The sequence below is a fragment of the Canis lupus genome, chromosome 28, assembly GCF_048164855.1.
Source record: "Canis lupus baileyi chromosome 28, mCanLup2.hap1, whole genome shotgun sequence".
NCBI lineage: Eukaryota > Metazoa > Chordata > Mammalia > Carnivora > Canidae > Canis > Canis lupus.
This window is the reverse complement of record NC_132865.1, coordinates 7,834,028-7,854,957: the sequence shown is the minus strand read 5'-3', so window position 1 is coordinate 7,854,957 and position 20,930 is coordinate 7,834,028. Positions and strand designations below refer to the sequence as shown.

The window sequence follows — 20,930 nt, the reverse complement described above, 5'->3', positions numbered from 1 at the left end:
TTCAGGGGATTACTAATTTGGAAACTATGCACATTTCCCTTTTTATTATAAGATATACTAATGCTGCAGTTTGGATTAGAAATAGTTTTTTCAATCTTACTCACTTGCTATTGATACTGATTATACTTTCTTTAAAATAGTCATGTAAATAAACATACTATAGTGTTTTGAAACTTTAAAGCATCATAAGAACTACACATAGAAGAATGGATAAAATAGTCAAGAACCTCCCTCATGGAAGTTTAATGCAGAGAAAGTAGAGTTAGAAGTAAAAACATTGTTTTCTTTTTTTTTTAAGATTTATTTATTTTTTGAGAGAGAGCAAAAGGGAGTGTGTGGGGGGAGGGGCAGAAGGAGAGGGAGAGAGAGAATCTCAAGCCGACTCCCTACTGAGTGTGACACGGGGCTTGATCTCACAACCCTAAGATCATGACCTGAGCCAAAATCAAGAGTCTGATGCTTAACTGAACCACCCAGGTGCCCCCAAACACTTCATTTAATAAAATTTATTGAATGCTGCCAGTAGGACAAGTACTGCTAGTTAAGTTTAATCCTTCAAGTTGCTTTTTCATGTCAAGAAAAATATTTCTCAATTTTATTGTCAAAGTGCTTATTAGAAAAGCTCTATTTCACTATTTTACTATGGCTCAGGACATCTATCATAACACGGTTAAGAGTCTCCCCTGCCCCTGGCCACTGATTTTTCCAGGAATTTTCCAGGTAGATTGTCACATAATTTGCCAATAATGACAACTTTGGCCTCTATTTTATAGATTTCTATGTGTCTTCTATATTTCCACGTGCATAAGAAAAACAAAGGCTTCTAAGAAATTCTGAAGAGCTGGATGAATGTTTCAATAACTTCACATAGTCCACAAAGCACAATGATAATCACGGCACTGTTAACAGAAAGGTTAAAAAGGGAATGGAAGAAATAAAGTCTCATTTTTGCTTCACAGATATGTAAGAGGGTCAAGAGTGGCACAGTCACAAATGCCAAACATGAAAGAAAAAAACTGGAGAAGTGCTTATTTTCAAAACTTCTAATATAAAAGAAAATCTACTTTTTTTTAATGTACAGCATACATCTTGAACTAAACTGCTTATTAATCTTGCTCTTGGTAAAAGTGCTCTGAAAAATAATTGTGAGTGTGAGCACTTTCTTTGTAAAAAATCTCAATATAAAGCTATAGATTATGACAAACATGGAATAAAAAACATTTTTGATATTGAGAAGACTTAGATTATTAATAATTGTAGAATAGAAAAACTGAAATTGCTTGGAGGGAGAGGATTTTTCAAATAAGCTCACAATTAATGTGCTTTCAGAAAGCACTTTTGCATGACTATATGGAATTTTTCTATTCATACTATATATTTGTATCAAACCGTACATGATAAAACATAGTTTAGTCCCTAAAATATGCAGTGCAAGCATATATGCATATATTTTTTACTTTTTTTTTTTGAAATATAGTTGACACACAATGTTAGATTAGTTTCAGGTGCGCAACATAGTGATTTTTAATTTTTTATTTAAATTCCAGTTAGTTAACATACTCACATTAAATTTCAGGTGTAGAATTTAGTGATTCAACACTCACATACAACATCTAGTGCTCATCACAAGTGCCCTCCTTAATTTCCATCACCGATTTAACCCATCTCCCATCAGTTTGTTCTCTATAGTGGAGTCTGTTTCATGGTTATCCACTCTTTTCTCCCCACTATGTTCATTTGTTTTGTTTCTTAAATTCCACATGTGAATAAAATCCTATGGTATCTGTCTTTCTCTGACCGGCTTATGTCGTTTAGCGTAATACTGTCTAGCTCCATCCTCATCATTGCAAATGGCAAGATTTCATTCTTTTTTATGGTTGAGTAATATTCCACATATCATATATACCACATTTTCTTCCATCTGTCAGTTAATGGCGACTTGGACTGCTTCTATCATTTGGATATTGTTGATAATGCTGCTATAAACAGTGGGGTGTTTATACCATCCCTTCGAATTGGTATTTTTGTATTCTTTGGGTAAGTACCTTGTGGTCCAATTGCTGGGTCATAAGGTAGTTCTATTTTTAACTTTTTGAGGAACCCCCTATGCTGTCTTCCACAGTGGCAGCACCATTTTGCATTTATGCTGTCCTCACCATAAATGTAACTACCATCTGTCACCACACAATGCTAACACAACACCACTGACTATTCCCTATGCTGCACTTTCATCCTTGTGACTTATTCATCCTGTAACTGGACACCTGTACCTCTGACTCCTCTTCACTCATTATGCCCATTCCCTTACCCCCTCCTCTCTGTCAAACACCTATTTGTTCTCTGTATTTATGGGCCTATTTGTAACCATATATTAAATGTCCCTTTTTATATTATTAACAAAAATAGTTTTCCTGAATCCAAAACAAGTATCCAAATATATATTTAAAATGTTTGAGGTCACCTCAAAATAAGGTGACTAGAGAGAAAATTGGAAATATAAGTGACTGTGAATCCATTCTTCTGAATACTTAGACACTTGACCCGATGGTCAGAAAATGTTAGTTAAGAATTTAAATATTTCAAGGAGTAAATCTTAAGCCATAGAGAATACCAATATTTTGAAAATCAATTAATATTGACATTAAAATTCAGTATTACACATAATTCCAGTTGCTCCCCCAAATGTTTACTTACCTAAAATATTTGAAACACCATGATTTCGTACTATAAGGAAATTTAATTAATACTCTGCTTGCTGTGTCTTGGCGATTGCTCCCTTTGGTCTAATGCGAAGCTAGCCCCAATTACAACAAACTATTAATAACAGTTAATACTTCTTGGCAATACAGAATTAAGCTATGATGCAGAGTAATTTTAGATTACCCTCTGTCGTGTAATTTCTCTAAGTATTTTTTTAAAACACTTTTTGGATTCTCTGACAACAGAATATATATATATTTTTAAGATTTAATTATTTAGAGAGAGAGGGAGAGCTTGTGAGTGGGGGGGAGAGGCAGAGGGAGAGCATCTTCAGGCAGACTCCACTGAGCATGGAGCTAGACCGGAGGGGGTGGGGGGGCTCAATTCCAAGAACCATGAGATCTTGACAGGAGCCAAAACCAACAGTCAGAAGCATAGCTGACTGAGCCCCATTGGGCGCCTCCATCTGACAACAGAATATTTTTAATTATTTCGCTGAGTAAAGTGATAGGAACAATAGCAACAATCACAAACCATTCTATTCCTTTCCCTTATAAAATACAAATTTGGGCCATTTTTCTGTGATCTTTACTCAGCTAAAAGTTATTTTTAAAACTAACTTCAAACAGCATGGGAATTTGAGTTATTGAATATAATGAGTAATTCCAAATGGCAAGTCTGTCTTGCAACATAAAAGCTACCATTTCCTCAGCTTCCTATATACCTATGATGGAATTTATTAGCCACGATACAGATAAGGAAAATGAGCCCAGAGATATTTTCAAAAATATTTATTGTCTGCTACATTCACGGCATGGCTCAATCCAGCAGTAAATATAGGAGTAGTTCCGTTCTTGTCTGGAGCCTATGACAAATGGGATCTGACTCTGAGGCTATCTCTAATGTCTAGAAGTTTAAGCATTGGGGGTGCCTGGGTAGCTCAGTGGTTGAGCATCTGCCTTCGGTTCAGGTCATGATCCTCAGGTCCTGGGATCAAGTCCCGCCTCGAGCTCCCCAGAAGGAGCCTGATTCTCCCTCTGCCTGTGTCTCTGCCTCTGTGTCTCTCATGAAAAATATATAAAGTCTTAAAAAAATAAAGTTTAAGCATTATCCTATACTGATAGGATTATCCTATACTGTAAACAAGAACATGCAAGTATGCAACAAGAATGAATGAATCATTAGGTTATGAGCTGGGAGAGAAGTCTTCCAATTGTAAATGGCAAACCTATTCTTTAGAGTCACAAAGATGGCACAAAGTGTATAGAATCCACAAGAAACTCATCTGAATTTCTACAAATATTGTTGATTCCTTCCATATATCTAGCCTCATGCAGACCCATGTAATAGCACACTGCATAGGAATAGAGACTGGAGATAGCCTTCTGCTGCTTTATAAAGAGCCACAGAAATCTGGAAGATAGGTGAATATCTTGACAGGGAAAGACCTGCAAAGCAAATGGCTGGCAAGTTCAAACACAGCAGGGAGATAAGTGCAGCTGGCACTGAGTGAGTGAAAATGAGCAGAATGAGAAAGAGGTGGAGAGATCAGAGAAGCAAAGCAAAATGCAGTTATCGTGCAGCTTTGTGGGTGAAAGAACCTTGGCTTTTTGCCCCAACTTTAATGAGGTCTACTGACAAATAAAAATGGTATATATTTAAGGTATACAACTTGATGATTTGTAGTAAGTATACACTGTGAAATGATTACCACAATCAGACTAACAGACCTATCCATCACCTCACATAGTTACCTATTTTTTTTTTTATGGTGACAACAATTGAGATCTACTTTAGCAAATTTCAAGTAGTGATACATTATTATTAACTATTGTCACTATGCTGTATATTAGGTCTCCAGGGCTTATAACTGAAAATGTTACCCTTTGTACAACATCTCCCCATTTCCCTGCCCCCGGAGTCTCCATCTCTCTCTCCCTGTCATAGAAAATCTCTTCTTTTATGAAACAAAACCACCATCTTGCAAATGAAATTGAGTCATACCTTATACTTACAAGGCTTGGCTAATGAGACATTGTACTTTCAATAGAAGTTAAGCTAGTATTAATGAGGGCAGGCTCTGGTCAAGTCTGTTTCTATGGAAATAAAAGGAACTCTGATTCTCCAGTAGAATTAAGTAGGTAGTCCTAAGTGAAGGTGGTCATATTTAAGAACACTTAGTTTTGTGATGAATAAACATGAATAGAAGAGAATTTGATAAAGGAAAGTACCGAATGATTTCTGTGTTCGCTTGTTTTCTTGTTGTTGCTGTTGTTGCTGTTTTGGTAAACGATGAAATGTTTTCCTTAATGAGAGTTCTAAGCCTTGTTCTTCTATTCTAATTGGGAATACACTTTACTGTACTTCCGTGAATGCTGTTCTAGGACAGCTTTGCCTTTTAACACTATCCTTTCTGGCTCTACTGTAAAGCATTGGCTTTTGTTCCCTTTGATATAAAGAACTGGTCAGTTGCCAAGTGAAACCTTTCGTGTGTGTGTGTGTGTGTGTGTGTGTGTGTGTGCATGTGCCTACTCATGTTAAAAGAATTCCAGGTGTGGATACAGTTTTTCTTCCTATCTCCAACTTCAGGAAGAATAGTTACTACTGCAGTCTTTCCTACATAACAAAATATCATGTGCTGAAACATATCCCATACCAGTTTGGCTAATTCTGCTTTCTTTTACACCACAACAGAGCTAAATATTCAATGTTTTTATCTTGTGGTCCAAAAGAACTTTGAGTCATCATGTGAACCATCAAATCTTCCTGTCATCAGCGTTGTCACACCAGCAGCCTCATGTGATATACACAGCTTAAGCTCTTCAGGGGACATTCTTAAAAATAACCTCTTTAGAGTAAGGACAGACCTTCTGTTGTATTGCTGTTTTGTTCCTCGATTCCTTGGCATTTTGTTTTGATTTTCATTTCCTTGCTGTAGGTGGTTAACATTCCCAAAGATTATGAAGCTACATGGAAAGCTTAACTTTCTCATGTGAATAGATTCAGAATTTTATCTATAGGGCAGGACAGAATTTTATATATGTGTGTGTGTGTGTGTGTGTGTGTGTGTACTGTATATTAAATATATGTAATGTTTATTATATTTCCATATTGAAATATACCCAGATGAACTCCACTTCAAATAAATGAATGCCTGGAAAGCTCAATGTAAATCAAATCTCTGAAGAGGAAGCTTGCTTCCAAGACTTATGTTAAAACTACCATTCTAAAGAAAGGTTCCTTTCTAATAAGAAAACAAAATTATCTGATGATATAACCTTTTATTTATATCTAGATTTTCAGAATTTAAGTAAAAACATACATATAGATTTTTAAGTAAATCATACTCATAGAAATCTTTGGGCAAGGAATAACAGACTAGTGGAATGAAACATTTTCAGAAACATTATACTGGCTGATTGTTTTTGCATAAACCTGATAGTAGCTCTATTTTCATTAAATAATTCTTATATTGAGATCCTTGTTCATTAGCTTGAGCACTATGAAGCCCGCATGAACCAATCCCGCTTTGAAGAAGTCTACAAATGAGAGATGCACTACAATGAGAAATAGAGAAGATAGAAATTAAAAATGTGCTAATCAAATGGAGGGGATAAATATAGAAATCACTAGAAAGAGATTTGAGGTTGAAGAATAGTCAGAGGTTGGGACATGTGGAAGACATCAAGGAGGGAAGTTTTAGATAAGCAGAAGCTTGCAATGAAGCCCCAGATATTAATAACTACAGTGAAACGAGTGTCAGATGGGGAAGGATTGAGGAGATAAAGAGGTTCCTAATTTGTATAGAGAATCTGTAATGAAGAAAAGTAGAGAATCAAGTTACATTAGTAAAAGTGAGATCGAAGAGTGGGTGATCCTAAAATATACTTGAAAGAATAGTTCATAAAGAGCAAACTATGAAACTAATGATGAGTATATTAAAAGAAAAAAGGGAGGCATGCACAAGAGAGGCTGGCAGAGAGTAATTCCAGGCAAGTAGAATGGATATGGGGAGATGACATTAATTTGAGGTAAAGTTAGACTAGCCTATTTAGGTATAGAGGGAAGACTTAGGGGACCACCAGTTATTAATAAAGAATTTGTAAGATGCTTTCCCACCTCATTCAGGGGCCCATGGCGTGCTTCTGTGTGAAGCACTTTGAAAGCTAGAATGTAAGCTCCAAGAAGCCAGAGTCTAGTTGCTTTGGTTACTACTGCATGGTCGGTGCCTAAAACAGCCTCTCATGGTAGGAGCTCAATAAATATTCCTTGAATATTTACTATTTAAAGATATAGCTTAAAGCCTACCACCTTTCTTTTAAACTTTCCCTTACTCTTTCAGGTAGGAAAGCTTAGTGGGGAAAATACAGATTTTAGAATCAAGTAGACCTGCGTTCAACTCCTGACTACTGCTTAAAACCTTGTAACTCAGACTAACTACTTCACTTTTCTAATTCTCAGTTTTCTCATTTGTAAAACAGAGAATTCTATGCATCTTGCAGTGTTATTGTAAGGCTTAGAGGTTATGGCTGTAAAGTGCCTACATCTATTCAGGGACGTATTAGTAACCCAGTCCATGGTAGCTAATAATTAAGAGCAAGTATCACTCAATCATGCTTTCTTGGCTTTGATCAAATCTTGTTTATTTCTGATTTATATCATTTGTCATTTTGCACTAGAGTTAACACGTCTAGCTTCTCTCCCTCAATACATCAACTGTTTTAGACACCGAATAACCAATTTCTTTAATGTGCCTAAGAAATTTTTCTTTCAAAATTCAGGATAAGCTTTTTCTCAGTCAGGTTTTCTTGATATACTCAACTAGACTTCGGCACTTTGTTTTCATGTCCCTGTTGTACCTTTTACCCCTACATCTTGAAAGTACTTAAGTTCGTGCCTGTCTTCACGCCTGGAATACGAGCTCCATAGAGACAGGAGTGCTACCTCCTATGCATACATACCTGGTGCCTAGGAAGCAAGCCTGGGCACTGTAAGAAAGAGGAGATGAGTAGGAAAATTATCAAGTCAAGTGATACAAAAATCCATCAAGTAAATGGAGATTAAAAGAATGTAATGCCTATCAGAAGATATCCCCAATAGTAATTGTTCTTAGAAAGAGGGCAGGGACCAGTGAAAAAAAGAAATTAAATTCAGACAGAGTTTAGGAACTCTGTCCTATAGTTTTGATAAAGGAATCCAAGATAACATGAGAGGTTAGAGAAGCAGGCCTTACTCATATTCTTCATACACTTATTTTGACATTAATAATAGTGGCTACTGTATTATTCTACTTGAGAGTTGGTCTATTTGCTTTTTATCCATTCCTGAGTCCAGGAACCAATGATCACAAGACTTCACTTGGTCAATCAAGAACATGCCCAGTGTGCAGAGCGAGAAAGGCTGGTGAAAATGATCATTAAATATGAAGATACCAATCTTTTCTGAGATTGGCCAAGTAATTACCCAGATAGGAAGGATGGAAAGATTGTACCCAGAGTCAATTTCACATCATATTCTCGGATAAGTTAAAAACTTTGTTGATATGACTGTGATACCAAGGTATAAAGCTGGGATGTTGCAATTTGGCCAAAACAGAGAAAACAAAATCCTTCAGATGTCATTTGGTGTCTTGTAGAGGAAACAAATGATGGCATTTTGTTTTCATTTCAACTAGTTGCTTTGGGCTGAGCACAATGAGTGGCTATATATACAGAGAGAGATAGAGAGACAGAGAGAGAGAAAGCTTTATTTTTTACTCCTTGAATCTAAATTTATTAATCTACTTAAATTGAATGGGAGATATCTAATTAAGCATTGCATAGCATTTATAGAATTCAAAAATCTATTCATGTGTTTGAACAAAAGCATCGATTTTTCCTGGAAAGTATGATGCTCTTGTGCATATTATATCAAATCCAAATCTTATTTTCCAATAAAGGAAATAGAGTACTTTGTCTATTAAAAATTATACGAAATCTATATTTTTAAAGTGTAGCCTCTGGTAGATAGGAAATTCTGTGTAAGTAGGACAATATTTCATTATTTATTGATTCATGTCTACTCAAAAAGAGTGCACATTATTTTATTTTTAAATGGACGGTATTGGTAAAATGTGGTTATTTTAATATGCTAATGCCGACATAAAAGATACAATTTTTTCATCAATTTCTCAGATCAGTTTACAATACTGAGGGAGAAAATATTTTTCAGTATTGTACTATATTAATTTTCCAGTATTATATTAAACATACTTAGTAAGTCCATTATGTAACTTATTTTAATACACTGCCTGTCAGTGTTGTCTGAGAACTTAGACATATTAGTCTTACTTGCAACCTTTTTAAAAATTAATATCAATCAGGTATATAGGGATGTCTGGGTGGCTCAGTGGTTGAACATCTGCCTTTGGCTGAGGGCGTGATCCTGGAGTCCCGGGATCGAGTCCCTTGGGGTCCCTGCATGGAGCCTACTTCTCCCTCTGCCTGTGTCTCTGCCTCTCTGTCTGTCTCTCGTGAATCAATAAATAAAATATTTTTTAAAAATTTAAAAAAATAAATCAGGTACATAAAAATACCTGACTGAAGAAAACAATGATGACATATACTCGTAAAATCAAAATGATGGTCTCATGGAGGAGCTTTGACTCAAATTTCTACCAGTAGACCTCAAACAGAATGATCACTACTACTCCTAAAAACAATGCTTTAATTGTCAAGTGAAATCATAGGGATCTCATAAAGACGTGCAAATCAAAGATAGAATAGCTCTAGCGCGTCTGCAAGTGGCTAAGCTCCCAAGCAAATCATCCCTATTAGTTCCTATTCATGACTTCAATTATGCTTTTTTATCTGTTCGTAACATGCAGCATTTTCTTACCCTCACATTTCTAGGCATTTTAGCTTCTGCTGACATAAATACATTCCTCAAATAGAATATTACAGCAATCTTCTGCTAGACATTTAAGCCCATTTGTGCGTTTATTTTTTAAGATGCTTTTTTGAAACTTCTAACTGTGAGAGGTCTGGGAAGGTAGTGTTAGAATGAATGAGAACTTGTTTTTTAAAGCGACACTGTAGACACTTGGTCTACCGTTAAAAAAAAAAAAAAAAGAAAAAAAAAATCACAGCCTCCTACCTTGAAAACAAACATCTCACGGCGAAGAATAGCTAAAGTGTTAAAGTTCCCATCGCAGATGTTGGGTTTGGCTCCAGGATAGGAAGGTCTGCCCGTGGGAGGCCGAGGGGGTTTGGGCCTGTCATTCTTCCGTGGGTCAGCTGGAGGAATGGAGCGGTGTGGGGGCACTGTCGGTAGAGGTCTTGTCGGTGGAGGGATCTTGTCAGGTGGACCTTTGAAAATACGAGGAAAGCACTTGGCTGACTTCAAACTGGAATAGTGCTGCATAATATGCTGCAGAGGACAATCACTCCTGAGGGGAGGGCACAGACTGAGTAAGCTAAGAAGTCTTGAAGACTGTATGTTTTCTGAAAAAACAAACCATTATACCCAACAAACTACTGCCAAGTCTATCAGAAAGTCCTTATCTTGCTAAGTTCTGAATCCCAGTCACTGAACTTTCTTTGTTAATTTTTAATGATATTTTTCGTAGCTTTGCCAGAGTCCTTATTGGAAAAACTGCTTTGAAATCTTTTTTGGAAGTAGGTGGTGTATAAATAATACATAAATGAAGATGAATACTGGAACCATGCATGTAAGCTCCACCAAAGTTAATCCTAGATTTTGACTGACAATGATTCTATGCAAATATTTCTAAAAGATAAACATTAAGGAATCAAAGTTTATTCCACCCTCTGTCTCCAACTGTATTTATAACCTTTTCCTGACTTTCATTATTTTCTTCTAATGACATGTTTTGACAAATTGCCAGATGAGTGTTTCATTTGAATACTGAATCTAAAACACCTATTGATTAAAACACCACTAGTAAAATATTAATGTGAAGAGGTATTTCTAAAAAGAGGTTTCTAAATTAAGCCAAAGTTTACACATATAATTTGGTACAGATGTAAAGCATCATTCGTCAAGGGATTTATGTTTTTAAAAAGAAATACAGTGCTGTTCGCACTTAATATTTAGATATGGAAAGAATATTCTTTTGCAGACCTCAGTCTAGACTACTAATTCATGAGGTCATGAGAAAGAGCCTTCCTTCAGTTAACCACTTAGGAGGAATTTCTGATGGTACAAATTAGGCATAGGATTGCGCTCTCAACTCATGGGCTACTTAGTTTCGAGTCTGAGACGTTTCCCTTTTCTCAGTATCCCCCAAATAAAGAGCAGCACAAAAGTAGACTTTCTTTTTTTCCCAAATCGTATTTTAACCCTGAGAGAATGGTTACCACTGAGATATTGAAATTGAAAAACTAATGAATGCAAATAAATTAGTGAACTTAAACTATGCTATTTAAAAATGCAAATGACATCTTCGGGATACTGGATATTAACATACAGATAACACACATTTGCCTTTGTATTGTAAAATGAAAGCATCACTTCAGTAATTTAGTAAAGCATACTCTCTATATGTAAATTATAAATGTCAAGTTCTTAACAATTATGTGTGAAATAAATGTCTTTATAAAGGTCAATGGTTCTGTTGAGGGAGTTACGATTATAGTAAATATGTGGAATAGTCTTTCTTCCTTTTGTCTTAATTTGTATTCACTGATTGAACCCCATAAATAAAAATGATCTCGGTATATTAGAAATTTCTTTTGAATTATGTGTAAGTATACATTGCCACTTGTTAACTTTGACTCTTAGTCAATGATTACATGCTTTTGAGCCCATTTTATTATATCCATTACACAAGAGTATTTTCTGCAACCTCAAAAGTGATTTATCTAGTACATATCTTACATCAAGTATCATAAACTGAGTGTCAATCTCTCAGTTTTTACCAAAATCTCAGTATCTTATAGAAAACCTTGTATTTCTCACTGTTTTTATTGGTTGTAATCATTTATTACATTTTTAACCTGAATTTTAAATACTAAAGTTTATAAGATCTTTGGTGTAACTGCAGGTTGCAATTAAATTCAATAAGAAAGATTAGTGTATAGATTTACTATAATATGTATATTAAGATATCTGGATGGTTGCCAACAAAACTTGATTGATATAAGACTTCTGCCAATAGGCCAGACTTTTTTTTTTCTTATTTTGGTATTTATCTCTCTTATATACTTAGAGCAACCATCTCAAAGAGGAAATGCAGCAAGAATTCCGAACTTTATTGTGGTGTTAACCAAACAGAAACAGTGGTAACCTACCATAAATCTTCTGGATGCCTTGCAAATCATCATTAGGTAGTTTGAAGTTGTCAGTTTCCATGTACTGGTAAAATGGGGCCATGATAGCAGTGGGATCATTGGAATGCTCCAATCCCAGAGCATGTCCCAGTTCATGAACTGCTACAAGAAATAAGTCATTTCCTGTGAAAATGAGAAGAAAAGATGCTATTGTAACTAATATCCAAGTACAGAATTGGAACTTTGGTGTTTCAAAATTTCACCCAAGAAAAATAGGAGGAACTCCTTATTTCAACTATCAGTATGATTTTATCATTGAATTTTCTACTGGCAAAATCCAACACACTATTTTTGAAAAGGTTGGGGAGGTGGGAGGTGATGATAATGTAGTCACAGAAATTTAGATACTGAATGGAAGGAACAAATAATAAAATTTGAAGAAAGATTAGCAGCATCAGAAACTGCTACTACTGATGTTGAAATATCCTTCCAACTAGAAAGCATGTAATATACTTTTATAATTTTTACATTGAACATAATGCTAACAGTAAGTCAGGAAAAAAATGTAGATCCAATTCCTACTTTTACATAGGTGAGTAAATTAAGGCACAGAGGTGACAGGTTTTGTCAAGAACAGCAAATCTTTAAATTTACAGAGCTGTGATTGGAACTCAAGGTTATTTTAAGTCCTAGATGAAGGCTTTTCTTTATACTAGCCTAGAAATATAGGAATACAGAAGTATAAAATGTAAGTCACAGGCTAGAAGTCACAAAAACTAGGATTCTAGTTCTAGCTTTGTGAATACAAATTCTGAGCAATCTGAACAAGATATATTTATTTAGAGTGGCTGTTTCTCATGGAAAAAAAAATCTCTCCCACCTGTGGTAAACTTGCACAGTGAAATCTATTCAGTGCAGATTCTCCGAGATACTTTATGCAGTCACTCCCCTGCTGATGGTCTCTACATATTGTCCCTTCTGGATCATCATAATTAAACTCATGAGCAAAAGAGCCAGTCCTACATGTATATTTGTTATTTCTAAAAATTAAGTTGAACTATGTGAGCATCAAACAGTTGGGACTATTATACTCCTAAGGGTTATGTTCCTCAGTGGAAAGTTTAAAATGATTGAACATAAAATATAAAGTTTTGCATAGATGGATTGCAAATGATTTCAGTGAACTTCCTGAGTGTCATTTTCAGGAAAACTCTCTAAAAACATTTTTATAATGCACTGTGATAATTCCCTTCTGAGGGCTTTTTTTCTTTCTTCCCCCTTTTTTTTTTTTTAAACACAAAAGCCGAGTACATAACAAATATTTTTTTCCTACTCTGGAGTAGTCCTTCATAGAAAAATGGATGAAACCACGAGGCTGATTCATCATATGACCTTAGCATATCAAAAACGAGTCATTTAAAACACTTCAGGGGCCTACCCGACTCTCAAAGAATAACTGATTAAATACTGTTGTGAAACAAATTGAAAGGGTTTAAAAAGAATAGAGGTTAACATTTCCAATCTCAGAAAGCTTATCTTCTCCTCTTATTTAAATGTGCAAATTAAGACACAAAAAGAAAAATCATATAATACGTATGAGGTTTAATTAAAAATATTAACTAGATTTATTAAAAGTTTGCTAACTTGGACATTTTGAACATTTTACCTGCATTTTCTCATTTAATTCTCACAATTATCCTTTGAGTCAGTCACTATTATTATGTCCATTTTTAAAACGAGAAAACAAAGACTTTGAGACATTAAATACAATTTGCAAATTCATGTAGCAAGTTGCAGATAAAATCCAAACTTCTCTCAGTCTGATTAGAAATCATCCTTTGAATTACAGTAAATCACACAGCTATAAAAGTATTAGCATGCACAACAGCTTAGATAATGTAGCCATGTGAAAACAATTTCATTCATTAAATCATCCATTCATTCCACTACTTTTACTGCATGCCTACTATGAGTCAGGCATTGATCTAGGCTTTGATATAGTAGTGAGCAAAACATACAAAAAAATCCCTGCTCTTGTAACATTTACATTTTAATGGGTACTGACTGGAAAGAATCAAGATAGAAAAGTAAAATATACAGAATGCTACATAGTGATAAATGGTAAGGATAAATAGTAAGGCAGAGACAAAATGAAATCAGAGAGGAAATGGAACCTAAAACATGTATGGAATTTTAAATAATACTAATGGTTTGGGCTTCTAGTCTGACTGGGGTGGGGATAATCGTGTTTTTGAGTAGAGGAGGGACATAATCTGACTTACATTTTAACGGGATCACTCTGGTGATTGCTCTTGAGAATCAAGTACAGTGGACAAGGGAAGCAGCATGATTCAGTCTCTGAAGTTAGTGCAATAATTCAGGACCACAGTAGAAGTAAAGGAGGTAGTCAGAGCAGTAAAATTCTTGATATATTTTGAAAGGAGAATCATAGGGTTTCTTAAAGGACAAGATGCAAGGCATGAGCAAAGAAAAACATCAAAGACAACACCACGTTTTCTGGCCCTACACCGAAAAGAATGAAGTTGCCATCCACTGAGATGGCGAAAACCATAGGAGGAATGAATTTTTGTTGCTTTTTGTGTTGGTGGGGGTGAGAGGTAGGAGGCATAACCAGGAGTTCCTTTCTTGAGTGTCAAATTCTGAATGTTTTAATTTGCTTAATGAATCAGGAAGACTCATCAACTGAGACAATAATAGAAAAGAAAAAGAAGAACGTATGAAATGTCTGAATAGGTCAGTTGTAAAGAGTGGATGAGGGAAACATGGAGTAGTTGTCAGGCAGCATTCAGGATCATGAATTTAAAGTGATATTGGCTTCATTATGCGGGATGTCTTCCTTCTTCAGCCTTATTTGTCTGTGTGTATGCAGATACCAAAGTGGCAGTATTGATTTCACCAGACTTTTGGTATCTCTAGGTAACTATGAAAAGCAGAGGAAAAGATGAAGGAGCTGTGGATATACATAAGAGAGTGATTTTTTGACTCTGCCATGTTATTTGTGCCATGTAAGGAAGGAAGGAATAGCATGGGATGAGGTCTGTGACAAGGTGATAAGATCAATCTAAGGTCAACTCTTAAATTCTGGGGTGATCAAAGGTTTTTTTGTTTTTGTTTGTTTTGTGTTTTTAGTCATGATTTAGCAGGAGTGAGCTAGAAAAATATTCAGTGATAGTCCTAGTAGATTTTAAGAGCAATGAGATTTGTAAGAGCAATGTCAAGAGTATGTATACTATGGAAGTGAGTCTCTGTGTCAGGATGAATATGAAATTGGAGAGGAGAGGAGATTCAAGACCTAAGAGCCCAGAACACTGGCAAAATTATCTACATCAACACTGAGATCACCGAGAATTAAAACAAGGGTAGTGTTGAACAGAGTAGGATTGAACCTGGAGGCAAAATCATCAAAGAATAGGGAAAACGAGAATTAGTAGATGATTCTAGCAACGAGGGACAGAGGATGGGACAGTTTGACGAAATCAAAGTCGAAACTTGAAGTGTTTATGGAGGAGGAAAGGAGAATTATCCTGAAGTAGCGTTACAAGGATATAAGGCTGTGCATATATTGTGACTCCAGCCCTGACGTAGAAGGAATATCAAAGAGAAAAGAGAACGAATGTAAAGGAAAGGAAATGTATAATCAATGGAGAGATCAGTGTCAGCTACAGAAAGGAGCCTAAAGGGAATATATTCAAAATAAATTGATTATGAAGGGGATTTTGCTCATGACTGACTTGAAACTTCTCTAAAGTAAACAGTGTCAGAAGGTAGAGAAGGGAAAGGAATGGAGGGAGGGACAGCAATGCAGACGTCCTATGGGGATTAGAGTCCAAGGGGTGAGGGCATCTTCTGTGCTTCCTATGGTGATAAATAGGAATGGAAGTCAGGGTCCTAATCAAATTAGGCCGCAGATTCCAATATATCAAATACAAGAGGTTATTACTACTTGACTATGTTTAAAGGAATTTAAGAACATGACGAGAGAAGACAGGGAGTGAAATTAGAGGGGATACAGAGGAGAAAACGTACAGTGGTTACAAGGACAACTTCCTGTAATTGTCTTTGGTTCAATTTTTGTTGTTTTTCTACCACCTACACGATGATAATTTCACATTCCTCATCAAGATAACCAAGACCCTTCATACATAAGTCCTTGTCCTTCCTTTCCAACATTATCTCCTCCGCCCTTTATTTTCCTCTTTCCGGTTACAGAAAAATGTGCTTGTTCTGTCCTTAAGATCGCTGGACTGTCTTCTTTCTGGAATCCCCTCATCTGCCCCCGCCCCCATGTTGGAAGCACATCAGGCAGACCTGATGTGACTGCTCAGATGTCACCTTCTCTATGAAGACATTTCCCGAGGGGTGCTGTCCCCGCAGGCTCTCTTCCTTAGACTCCCATGGGCCCTCGTGCATCCCCCCATCATAGCAATTGCATTGTATTGTCATCATCCTTTGGTAAATCTTCCCAATATATTTTGGATTCTTTAAAGGCTGCAATTGTGCATCATTTATCTGGTGTCCCCAGTTCAAAGGCATTGCCTGGCACACAGTAGATGACAAATCTTGAAATAAGTTGGATGAATGGATCAGTTTCCAGGGCCTGGAGGACTAATTTGAATCTGAGTAGTAAAGAATAGAATGCTATTTCTACCTCAGTGCAGCGCAGAACTTTTTTCTTTATTTTCCCTAGCTTTATTGAAGTATAAGTGAAAAATAAAATTGTAGGATATTTAAAGAATACACCATGGTGATCTAATATATGCACACATTTTGAAAGGATTCCTCCCCATTGAGTTAATTAACATGTATATCACCTCACATATTTAGCTTTCTTTCTTTTTTTTTTTTTCTTTTCAGGTGGAAACATTTAATTTCATCTCTCTTATCAAACTTCAATCATCCAAGGATGTTATCAACTATAATCACCATGTTATATGTTAGGTCCTCAGACCTTATTCACCTTATGATTGAAATTTTATACCCATTTACCTACCTCTATTTCCTCCCAAAGTCTGTTTTCTGACCATGATGCCAGGAATAAGAATGGAAAGAGAATGAGATAGGAGAAGACTAAGGGGGCCACTATTCTATGGTTCAGAAAACGGAACTAAAGTACTCAACACGGTCGGCCACTCATTGCTGAATAAATGTCAGCAAATACTTGTGCTCACAGCTAATGAAAAGAGGATGTGGTCTAGAGGAAATTGCTTGGGAATGCAGAACGGGCTTGATTTTATTAACTATTATGGAGGAGGAATTAAAGTAATTGGAGGGAGTAAGGAGTGCGAGGGGATGGTAAGAAAGTCCAACAGTGGAAAGTCAAGACACAGAAGTGGACTTAGTAAAAACAGGAAAACATTTTTTAAGGATGCCACTTTGAGTGAAAACCAATGAAACATGGGGACGTGTGGGTGGCTAGTGGTTGAGCGTCTGCCTTCGGCTTAGGTCATGATTCTGGGATCCTGGGATCGAGTCCTGCTTCTCCCTCTGCCTATGTCTCTGCCTCTCTGTGTCTCTCATGAATAAATAAAATCTTAAAAAAAAAATAACACACAATGAAACATGGCCATTGAGTACCATCTAGTCCCCATGTTCTAGTCACAGGCAGAGCTAAAAAAACAGAAGGAAAGAAGAAATTATTTATGAAGAGATGCAGGAATGATGAGATTGGCTGCAAGTATGTGTAACAAGAGACTTCCAAGGGCTGTGTGCCAGAGGGCAATCTCAAGTGAGAAAGGGTGGGGAAGGAAAGGAGCTGCAGGCGTTTTTAGATACCACCCATCTAACACCAAGCTGAAGTAAACACCTGTGTGAGTTCAAATCAGAGACACCACAGTTAAGATACAGACCTGGTATTGATGAGATTTCGTAACTGCCATTGCCACCTAAAGTAGTAGAAGGACAGGTTGGCTTCTGGCATGCCCACACCCAGAAAAAATGGGTAAAGTTTGGCTGGAATGACTATCCGTGGGCAAAAAGTGAAAGAAAATTTTCACCAACAGCAGGCCTAATGACAAAACCAAGATCTAGCAAGCAGCCAAAAGACCAACAAAAACCAAGGCAGCTGAACCAAGAAGAGAAGGCGTTAGCACTTAGGTTTACCAGGAATACCGACCGTGACAACCCGGCTCAGCAAGAGCACGCTGATTCAGAAAAAACACCTGTAGACACCCTTGGCCTTCTTGTGGCAAAACAGATATAATAATTTCTTAAGTCGGAAAGTCCCAATGTAGCCTCACAGGGATGATGTTTGGTTTTCATTCTTCAAAAGGAGAAGAAATCCAACCTTTAGAACATTCCTCCTTGTGTATCACGTCCCCTTTCCCAGAATAAAGTATCCTGAACTTTGTTCCTGAATAAGGATGTAGGAACTCATCCTCTCACTCTCTGGCAGATAAGTGTGTTTAGTCATGCATCAACCTTGCTAACTTTACCGGATTATTAAAAGCATTTCAAGTCTGTCACAGGACAGTAGTCTTTCAGCCACAATTCCTTTCTTTCTTTTTTCTTTCCTTAATGAGAGAACGACCAAAACGCAAGAAGGAAAACAGAGTAGTGACAACAGCCGAAGTGATCTCATCCCCTGTATCTGTGCTCTTCAGATCAATCACATTTTTCCTAAGCACCATTTCCAAGGGTGGAGTCATTCCTTGTCTAAGGAATAAGAAGAAAATTAATAGGGTCAGGATATGAACCTATGACCCGTTCGGTACGCCACAGCACTTTTAATCAGAAATACTGGCCAAGAGCTCCAAGTAATTACCGTTCTTCAGATGATTGGCAATAATATAATTAAACCTTACTTGCAGCTTCACAATAGTTTAAAAGGGTAAGTTGTTAAATAAAGTACCACCCTGTGATTTGAATTCCACTAGGAACAAAAGTTGTTGGCGTATGATGAGGTTTAGACAATTAAAATGCACCAGACCTCTTTCCTAATGATGAAAATAATAACTGCTTCTGTAACTTATCATTAATTCACATTATTTGAGATTCTTAATTGTAATATGCCTTGATCTTATCACCGTGCCGGCAACAAAGGATAAATCAGCCTCCTGATTCTCAGCACAGAAATAGTACTTGCTCCTTTTGTAAGACTGTGAGTTTTGAGTTTGTTGCTTTCAATTGTATCTCTAATCTTCTTTCCTTTGTATACTCCAATACAATTTCAGAACACTGAACTGTATATTATGAAAGATAATGCATTATTTATAATTTCCTTGTCATAATTATGTCTTTATATTTTATTCCAAGCTGTTTCATCCCTCCATGCATTTTCATATGCTATTCCCTCTGCTGACAACATATCCTGAATGTTAAAAATGACTACGCAATATTTCACACATAAAAAGCTGTTATGGATATTTCCAACATTTATAATCCTCCCGACCCGAGCAAATACTCGAATATGACCAGCACCATTGGGTCTCTCTCTGGTTTTTCTCTCTCATCTAATACCTTTGGCTGTCCCGCTCTCTCTGTGGGTAATCACTGACCTGAGGTTCTTCATCTCTCATTACCTTGCCTGTATTTTGATATTTTTTTTTTTTTTTTTTTTTTTTTTTTATTTTGATATTTTTTCTCAAGTACGTATGTTTAACGGACTTACAGCCTTATAAACATGGTATTGTTCTATATGCTGGCTTGTGAAACCCAGCATTTTTTTGCCTTTTATCCTCTTGTTTGCCTCTTAGTGAGTCTTGCAAAATCTCATTAATCCTTTAAAACGAACCTCAAAATGACCTCCTCTGTGAAGCCTTTTCCAACTCCCCAGGTAAATTTGATTCCTCTGTCTCTGTGTATCCTTGCATAACTTTATAAACATAACTGGGTCATAACACATACCAAATTGCCCTGACAGCTTCTGATGCACAGAAGCTCTTAAGATTTACTTGTAAGTTAAATGACTGACACAACAGATTTAAGCAGACTCATAATTTTCAATATTTAAACATTTAAACCCGAAATATTTAAATCCATGTGTAGAAATCACACTCAGAAATCATCATGAAATCTTTGATTAGGGTTCTGGGGTGCCTGGGTGGCTCAGAGGTTGAACATCTGGCTTTGGCTTGGGTCGTGATCCCACGGGTCCTGGGATCAAGTCCCACATCAGGCTCCTCTGCCTATGTCTTTGCCTCTCTCTGTGCCTCTCATGAATAAATAAAATATTAAAAAATAAAAAAACCAACAACTTTTGATTAGTATAAATTTCCCCAGGGCCTGATAAATAGATGAGATGGACCATCTTGAACCTCAGTCCTCCCAGACTTTCCATACCGCATGTTGTGCCAGTTGAGAAGCAAAAGGGATCTGTGTGGTCAGCCTCTAAGAAATCCCCATAATACCCACCTCCTGGTATTTATTCCCATTCCCTATCAGCTTGCAGTAGCAGAATACGGTAGAAGCGATGGTATTTGACTTCTAATGACAGGTCATAAAAGACCTCATGATTCCCACCTTGGTGTTCTCTCTCTCTCCCTCATTGTCTGATTACTCACTCTGGAAAAGCCAGTTGCCATGTTGTATAGAAGGCCCTATGGAGAAGAACTGAGGCATCCTGTGAGGTGGGAAGGAGATTCTCTGGTCCGTTCAGGCAGCTACAGCCCCACCCAATCATCTCACGGCACATTTATGACCTATCATGGACCCAAATCAACCCAGCTAAGCTGCTCCCAGATTCCTGACCCTCAGAACTGTGCGAGATAATAAACATTTGTTGTTGGGGTGATTGCTGCTGCGGCAATAGGTAATAGATAATACAGGATGGTTTAGCCCACTGCCTCTTCTCCATTTGATTAGGATTAGGAGATAGGGAAGACAAACTGGAAAGAAAAAAAGGATCTGAGTAGAAAAGGAAGCCACTCTGTAGCATTTGAGTACTTCTAGGATCATCCTGCGATGAACGTGGGTGTTAAATATCGTCCAGCCCAGCTATCTCTC

At 36.7% G+C, this 20,930-nt stretch overlaps 1 protein-coding gene across 2 annotated transcripts in view; it reads right to left on the bottom strand.

Annotated features, from left to right (window-relative positions):
* The window catches only part of MMP16 (matrix metallopeptidase 16), a 305,079-nt gene that overhangs the window by 87,221 nt on the left and 196,928 nt on the right, over positions 1-20,930 (bottom strand). For both annotated transcript variants that reach the window (XM_072803989.1, XM_072803988.1), the window contains exons 5-6: positions 11,991-12,152; positions 9,835-10,046 (exon numbers count right to left, since the gene is read on the bottom strand). In XM_072803989.1, the coding sequence (XP_072660090.1) occupies positions 9,835-10,046; positions 11,991-12,152 (374 nt within the window). The remainder of the gene's footprint in view (positions 1-9,834; positions 10,047-11,990; positions 12,153-20,930) is intronic.